Below are 7,732 nucleotides of genomic sequence, written 5' to 3'. Positions count from 1 at the left end.
TAATTTTAAGTTAGTGATAAATATAATTTTAAGTTAGTGATAAATATAATTTTAAGTTAGTGATAAATATAATTTTAAGTTAGTGATAAATATAATTTTAAGTTAGTGATAAATATAATTTTAAGTTAGTGATAAATATAATTTTAGGTGTGTTATATTTAGATAAAGGATAAACAATAAATTTATGACAAATTTGTCATAATCCTTAATCACTCAATAATTGTAACATTTGAACAATGAAATATAAAATAGATTTTATAAGCAGAAGTATGACAAAAGGCCTTCCAGCCATGACAATCTGTCTTTCTGTATATCAGGGACTACAAGCTATAATGTCTTTCCTGTAAAGTGGTCATCAAGCAATTGGAGACAAGATTGGAGGGAAAGGACTCTCTAAGTGTTGCTGAGAATATGATGACCTCTGTAGTGTTGGTGCCACAGTAAAATACATTAAGTACGTTCTGTAAAGTGGTTGGCATCAGAAAAAAAAGGGCATCCAGCTGCAGAAACCTTGAACCTTGCTGAAAATAGACCATAGAATCAAGGCATGGTTCTAAAATGTCTGGGAAGAGCAGTCACTGTAAATAACTGGCTTAGACTGTGACAACCTGTACAACCCATACCAGCATGGAAAGCTGTTGTTGCTGCTGCTGCTGCTGATGACTAAGAGAAAATATGGTGCGAGTCTTTAGAGGCTGTGGTTGTGGGGGTTTAAATCATAACATTTGGCTACTCTGAGCAAATTATTCTACTTGCTTCTGACTAATTAATGAACCACCTTTACTTAATGACTCATTAATTAGCAATGGGAAACAGTATCCTGTTAATAATATTACTCTAAAAATACACAAAAGTTCATAATCATAAAACCATTTTGGAAAAAAACTGGTTGTAAAAGCTGTTAAACGTAAAACATTTACGAAGTCAACAGATTCGAAACAAAGTGGATCTCTAACACGCAGAGGTAATCTGCAGACATTACTGTGGGGGTTATGAAGTTTGCTTCTGACCATATGGTTCTGGGTTCAACCCTACTGCATGGCACTTTGGACAAGTGTCCTCTACAAGAGCCTAACCAAAGCTCTGTGAATGGATTTAGAAGATGTGTGTGTGTGTGTGTGTGTGTGTGTGTGTGTGTGTGTGTGTGTGTGCCTCTTTGTCACTGTGTGAAAGTTGTAGGTGAATATCAATGTCATACAAGTAGTGTCATTTGTTTCCAGCCTTCCCTGAAAACATGGCCAGCTAAAGTGCTGTTCAACATTTGAAGTAATAGGGGAAACATTAACCTGTTTGGAAACAGATGAGGGTTGGCTACAGGAAGGCCATCCAACCATAGAAAATCTAGTATAATAAACTCCATTTGATGCATGCATGCATGGAGAAGTGGACATTAAAACATTGATGGTGACGATGATAATGTAGTTACTTACTTAACAAATAGATCTGGATGTGCAAAAAAGTCAGCATACATCTCAAGAAGAGAACGCCTCTCTAGAATGAATGTTGGCAGCACCACTTTAGTCAAGTCCATTCCAATACGTACTTGAGATAACAAATGAGTGATGACACTGCCATGATTTTCCAAGGACTCCACTGCAAGAAGAAAACAGAAATTTGTACAAACCAAACAAAAAGAAAGTTGAATTGCTAAGTCCTCCAAAACAAACCTTTTGTTATTTAGATGAAAAACATGCTAAAATATACATAAACATTCACAAAAGCAGTGATAGCGGGGATGGTGAAGATGGTAAAAGGTATGAAGTTCATAAACATGATGTGCTTGGCCCAACCCCACCCAATCTTCTGTCCATGACACATTGTTTAAGTAGAAGGATAACCTTGATAAACTCTTGGTAAAGAAGCAGTCATGTATAAATGTTAATGAATAACATTCAATATGTATTGTCCATATATATATATATATATATATATATATAAAACACACTTAACCTTGATACTGGTAAAAAGTGATACTCATCCCCCTGTTGTACATCCTTTAATGTTGTATCACCTGCAGAAATGGATCCATGAAGATGATCACCCCAATGCCCACGGATCCTACGGACTGCACTGTAATCATCTCATAAATAAGGATAGTGATCTTAAGAGACATGTAATTTGTGGAAACACGCGTAGTGATGCCTTAAATGTTTATAAATTTCATCCAAGGGTTATTCTTCTGATAATTATATGTGCATGTGTGTGTGTGTGTGTGTGTGTGTGTGTGTGTGTGTGTATATATATACATATATATACACACACATGTATTTAGTATATATATATGTTTATATGTAACATTTAATATTAACAGTGACTGTTTTCTGATTGTGGCCAAAGGATACTTCCAAAGTTACGCATAACATGACATGTAGCACACTGACAGGTTACAATAATCTCATGTGATATTGAAAGTCACTGAAGCATGCAACTTACATTCTTCTCTATCTTCTTCATCATAAAGTTCTGGAACAAAAAAAAAAATTAAAGTTGGAATATTAAAAATAGAAAATATTAACAGCTTTAAGAAAAAAAAATCACACACAATTTCCTCGTTTTCTTCCACACAAGCAGGTAATTACAATAATAATAATAATAATAATGATAATGATTTCAAATTTTGGCTCAAGGCCAGCAATTTGGGAGGATGGGGGAAGTTGATTACAGCAACCCCACTGCTCATCTGGTACTTAGGTTATCTACCTCTGAAAGGATGGACGGCAAAGTTGACCTTAGTGGAATTTGAACTTAGAATGTAAATTCAGAAGAAATGATGCAAAGCATTTTCCCTGATATACTAATAATTCTAGCAACACGTCAATGGTGTAATATTAACCAAACCACTGAGGAAAATATTACAAATTAACATACACCGACATGAGATTATTTGTAGGTAAAGGACCATCATCATCATCAACATCATCATCATTTTAATGCCAACTTTTCCATGTTTGCTTGGATCAGAAGGAATTTGTTGAGGCACATTTTCAACAGCTGGATGCCTTTCCTGTTGTCAACCCTCACTTTCTTTCCAAGCAAGCTAATATTTCCCAATAATTGAACATGTTTTAATGGAAGACTGGAAATGAATAAATTAATGAATGACAGTGTTCTTATAACAGTGACACTCATTTACAACTATTACATGATGTTGAGATGATGAGGCATACACACAAAGTGGGCTTCTTTCTGTTTCCACTGACCAAATTCACTCACAAAGCTTTGATTGGCCTGAGGTCCAATACTTGCTTAAGGTGCCATGCTGTAAGACTGAATTTGAAAACCATGATGCTGGGAAACAAACTTTTTAACTCATACCTGTACCTACTCATGCCCCCACTTCCACCACTCTTTCTGCCAGTGCCCCCTGACCGGCTACTGAGCCATGGCTCCCATGCTGGGGACATGTAAAAAGCACCAACTAGATGTGGTCGATGCCAGTGCCCCTTCACTGGCTTCCATGCTGGTGGCACGTAAAAAGCACCATCCAAACGTGGTTGATGCCAGTGCCGCTTGACTGGCCCATGCCAGTAGAAAGCACCCACTACACTCTTGGAGTGGTTGGTGTTAGGAAGGGCATCCAGCTGTAGAAATGCTGCCAGAACAGATTGGAGCCTGGTGCAGCCTCCTGGCTTGCCAGTCCTCAGTCAAACCGTCCAACCCATGCTAGCATGGAAAGCAGATGTTAAACGATGATGATGATATAAGTAAGAGTTTGTCTTGGTGTTTGTCCCCCACCCACTACTTGTTAACTGCTGCTGGTTTGTTAATGTGCCCATAACTTAGTGGTTCAGCAAAAGAGGTTGATAAAATAAGTACCACACTTAAAAAATAAGCACTGGGGCTGATTTGTTCGACTGAGCCCATCAAAACTGTGCCCCAGCATGGCCGCAACCCAATGACAGAAACAAGGAAAAGAGTACAAAGAGTAAAGAATTACCATCAAATATATCGTCTTCAGAAGTGATAACACGTGGAAGAGCCGTTTCAACAGGACTTTCTTCAGCTGGCGTTTGCATTGGACTGGCTTCTCCTGAAGTTGCAGATTTTCTGCAAGACATCAAGACAAAAAGAAAGTGAGATGCTCTTTTAATTATTGAACTGGTTTCTCTTGAAGTTGCAGATTTTCTACATCAAGAGCAAAATGAAGAGAGTCACCATGGTGATAATTCTAGTTTCACTATTTCTCTTAAAATTTGACAATGATTTAATATCATCAAAGGAAATATTCTGACACTGTCTCATCGTTCCAATGTGCAATGATGGAAGATACAGAATGAAAATTCTTGCTCTGACAATACAAAACATGTTGGCTTGAAAAGCTGCAGGTTGACGTGCACAATTAAACAGCCAATGTGCAGCTTTTAAAGTAGATGAAATCAACTATATACATTGCGATAAACTGAGCTGGGATGAAAATGATTTAGAATGAAGCAGACGTTTCAGGTTTAAAGATATTTTCAGGGAATGAAGCAGTTATGTTGAAAGGATCTTCCATCACAAAGGGATGGAATATCCAATGGCACATCCAATGCAGTTTGTGTAGTCAGAAACCAGAAAGAAATGGCACAAAGGTAAAATATGATAATTTATATCAACACCCGACAAATGGAACAATTTTTAAGTAAATGACTTAGAAATATATTGGGTTGGTGCAGAATTATTGCAGCTTTTTTTCAACAAATTTTATTCAAGAAAAGCAATAACAATATTTAACAAGATTCTTTATGTGAGTTCATATGTTGAAGCATATTCTGTTGTGTCTGGGGAGAGTCATTCTCTTTTGGTGCCTTATAATTTAACAAACTCACTGGTAAAATTTCCACTTATTTCTTTTTTCAATACTATTGAAAAGGTTGCAAGATACAATGAAAATTTTAGAAAAATAAAAAAGAAATAAGTGGGAATTTTACCGGTGAGTGTGTTAAATTACAAGGCACCAAAAGAGAATGACTCTCCCCAGACACAACAGAATATTTACCAAAAACATCTTTAAATGATGGTCTGACCGTCTGCCAAGCAAATGGGAAGCAGTAATTGAAGTAGATGGTGAATATGCTCCGGAATAATCATTTAAAGATGTTTTTGTTACATGTTATTGGTGTTGCTGAATAAAATTTGTTGAAAAAAAGCCGCAATAATTATGCACCAACCCAATATATTACGAAGCCAGTCAGCCAATTTGGATAATTGTATTAAAAGACAGTGGCTATATTATTAATTACTTAAAATAATTAGAGCTGTGTCTTAAATGGGGAGGATTTCATTCAGTTTGTGCATCTGAACTGTGATCATCTAGAACAATCAAAATTAGTTGATCCATTATAACTTATTAATTAATCTACACTGAAAAATTAAGCTGATTCAGATAGGCAATGCTTACTTGTTAAACAACCATTGCCAAATTTCTAGAGATCTATCAGTGTAATAGAAAACTTAAGCTACAATTCAATAAGACATCAAGGAGTAGAGTCAAAAGGTTTTAATTAACAAACTGCCATTGCTGGTAGGAATACTATACGAGCATCTACAATTATGGACAGAAATTTATGAGATCTAAAGTTTAAATAGGAACAGAATGGTGAAAATAAAACAAGAACAAAAAAAAATCAAAACAATCAAATGCTGTCAGGTGAGTAGTGGTTGCTTCTTTAAAATAGTCAAAGAGTTTGGAATTGGTGAACTCTATAGTTGATGGTTATTTCTTGGATAAATAGAGTTAGATACAAATTTGAGAATTAAAAGTTAGTTATGTTGAATTGAAATTATGAAAAACGAAAGCAATTATCAATGCGTTTTGTTTGAAATTATCTTTTTATTTTCCATTTTTTCCTTCAGGAATGTGAAACCAGAATTAACAGACTTGAAACAGTCTTACAAAGTGGTACATTTCTTAGATAAGACCAAATGTATTTAAATATTGTTCTTGCAACAACATGGTTTACCTTTTCAAGTAATTATCACAGTTTAAATAATTAAATAATGGTATGAATAAATAATATCATATAAATCATGAAATTAAACTTACATTTTTCAAAGAATTAATTTAATGAACACAAATTTTAAGTCACAGCTAAAAACAGACAGAATACTACAAACAGTCAAACAAAGTACAAAAGATAACACTTCAATAATACTTAAAGATATACACCTTTGAAAGACATGATGCTGTAAGCTTTCGTCAAAGAGAAAATCTCTGAAGACATGTCATGTTAAAAACAATACATATTAGAATGGGGTCAACAGTGTCACAACAAGGTCATACAAGAACAACAGATATATTTAGCCCAACTTGGAATATAAGGACACAGATCGTGTCGTATAGCCAGCTGGAGACGATTCCCTTGTTTGAAAATATAAGGACACAGATCATGTCGTAAAGCCAGCTGGAGACGATGTCTCCTGGGGCTAAATTACAGCAACATTCGTCCTAAACCAGGACTGCTATGTTATGTTGGCAAACAATCTTTACTCCAACACAGAAGTTATTAACACTTTCTTTATAGGTTCGTTGGGGTTTTTTGGGATCTTTTTTTTTAAAGGGACAAAATACTGAGATGCAAATATAAGAATATATTCCCAAAAGATCTGTCTTAAACATAATTAATTGAACCTTCCATTGAAAACTTAATGAATTGAAGGTGTTTGTAAATTGGTTTAAGTAAACATTGTGTGTGTGTGTGTGTGTGTGTGTGTGTGTGTGTGTGTGTGTGTGTGTATACATAAGCTAGCCATACATACACATTTGTATATATAAATATTTCACAGCTTTTCAACCAGTTATTCCTTTTAATCCTTCACATTATGAAACACATATATAAACATTTTCAAAATGCATTCATGGTGTGTAATTTGCTCGAAGACGCCAATGAAAAGAACAATACCATTTTGTGAAAAAACCCCCCAAAAAACCCCCAGACTTTTTAAAACTGAAGTCACCCTTTAACATAAGCTTAAGAAAACAACATAACTGATGAGGGCCCGTTTGTCCCTAACAACTTCTTTGTGGTACAAAACTTGGCTTTAGTGTACATTTATTTGAGATGAGGCTGCTGTCTCAAAGACACATCAGTTAATATGAAATTTTGTAAAGCGTCAAAGTTGTCTGTGTTGCAGCTATACTCACTCTGAGGTAGTCTTTGGAGAACCATACCGGTATTCTTCAGCATCATAGAAGTCTTCATCTTCACTACTTGAATAGGAAATGTCAGGCACTTGTGTTACAGACACTTGATTAGAGCTGGCATCTGTTCTCTTCATATTTACAGGAGCATGGCTATCAGTAGGAATGTTGCTGCTATTTGAGTTGGATACAATGGAGCCTAAACGTGATGGTAAAATACATGTTAGAATGTCTCATCCATGAAATGACTGGTAGAAGATACGTTGGAGAATGAACATAGAAAACCTCAGTAAATATGTGTGTGAGTGTGTATCATCATCATTTAATGTCATACTGGCATGGGTTGGAAGGTCTGATTGGACTGGCAGATTGGAAGGCTGCACCAGACTCCAGTCTGACTTGGCATGGTTTTCTATGGCTGGATGCCCTTCCTAATGCCAACCACTCCAGGAGTGTAATGGGTGCTTTTATGTGCCACCAGCATGGGTGCCATTTGCATGACACTGGGGTGCGTTTACATGCATGTAAGAACTATAATATAAACCTGTGTTTATCCTTATTTTCCACACACAGATATATATATATATATATATATATATATATATATATATA

At 35.5% G+C, this 7,732-nt stretch overlaps 1 protein-coding gene across 3 annotated transcripts in view; it reads right to left on the bottom strand.

Annotated features, from left to right (window-relative positions):
• LOC106876619 (oxysterol-binding protein-related protein 9) overlaps positions 1-7,732 on the bottom strand; it is a 108,849-nt gene that overhangs the window by 14,370 nt on the left and 86,747 nt on the right. For all 3 annotated transcript variants that reach the window (XM_052969912.1, XM_052969914.1, XM_052969915.1), the window contains 4 exons: positions 7,124-7,319; positions 3,938-4,047; positions 2,434-2,463; positions 1,431-1,593 (listed from right to left, as the gene is read on the bottom strand). In XM_052969912.1, the coding sequence (XP_052825872.1) occupies positions 1,431-1,593; positions 2,434-2,463; positions 3,938-4,047; positions 7,124-7,319 (499 nt within the window). The remainder of the gene's footprint in view (positions 1-1,430; positions 1,594-2,433; positions 2,464-3,937; positions 4,048-7,123; positions 7,320-7,732) is intronic.

The sequence above is a fragment of the Octopus bimaculoides genome, chromosome 8, assembly GCF_001194135.2.
Source record: "Octopus bimaculoides isolate UCB-OBI-ISO-001 chromosome 8, ASM119413v2, whole genome shotgun sequence".
NCBI lineage: Eukaryota > Metazoa > Mollusca > Cephalopoda > Octopoda > Octopodidae > Octopus > Octopus bimaculoides.
The sequence above is the reverse complement of the archived record's forward strand: the minus strand, read 5'-3'. Positions and strand labels throughout refer to the sequence as shown.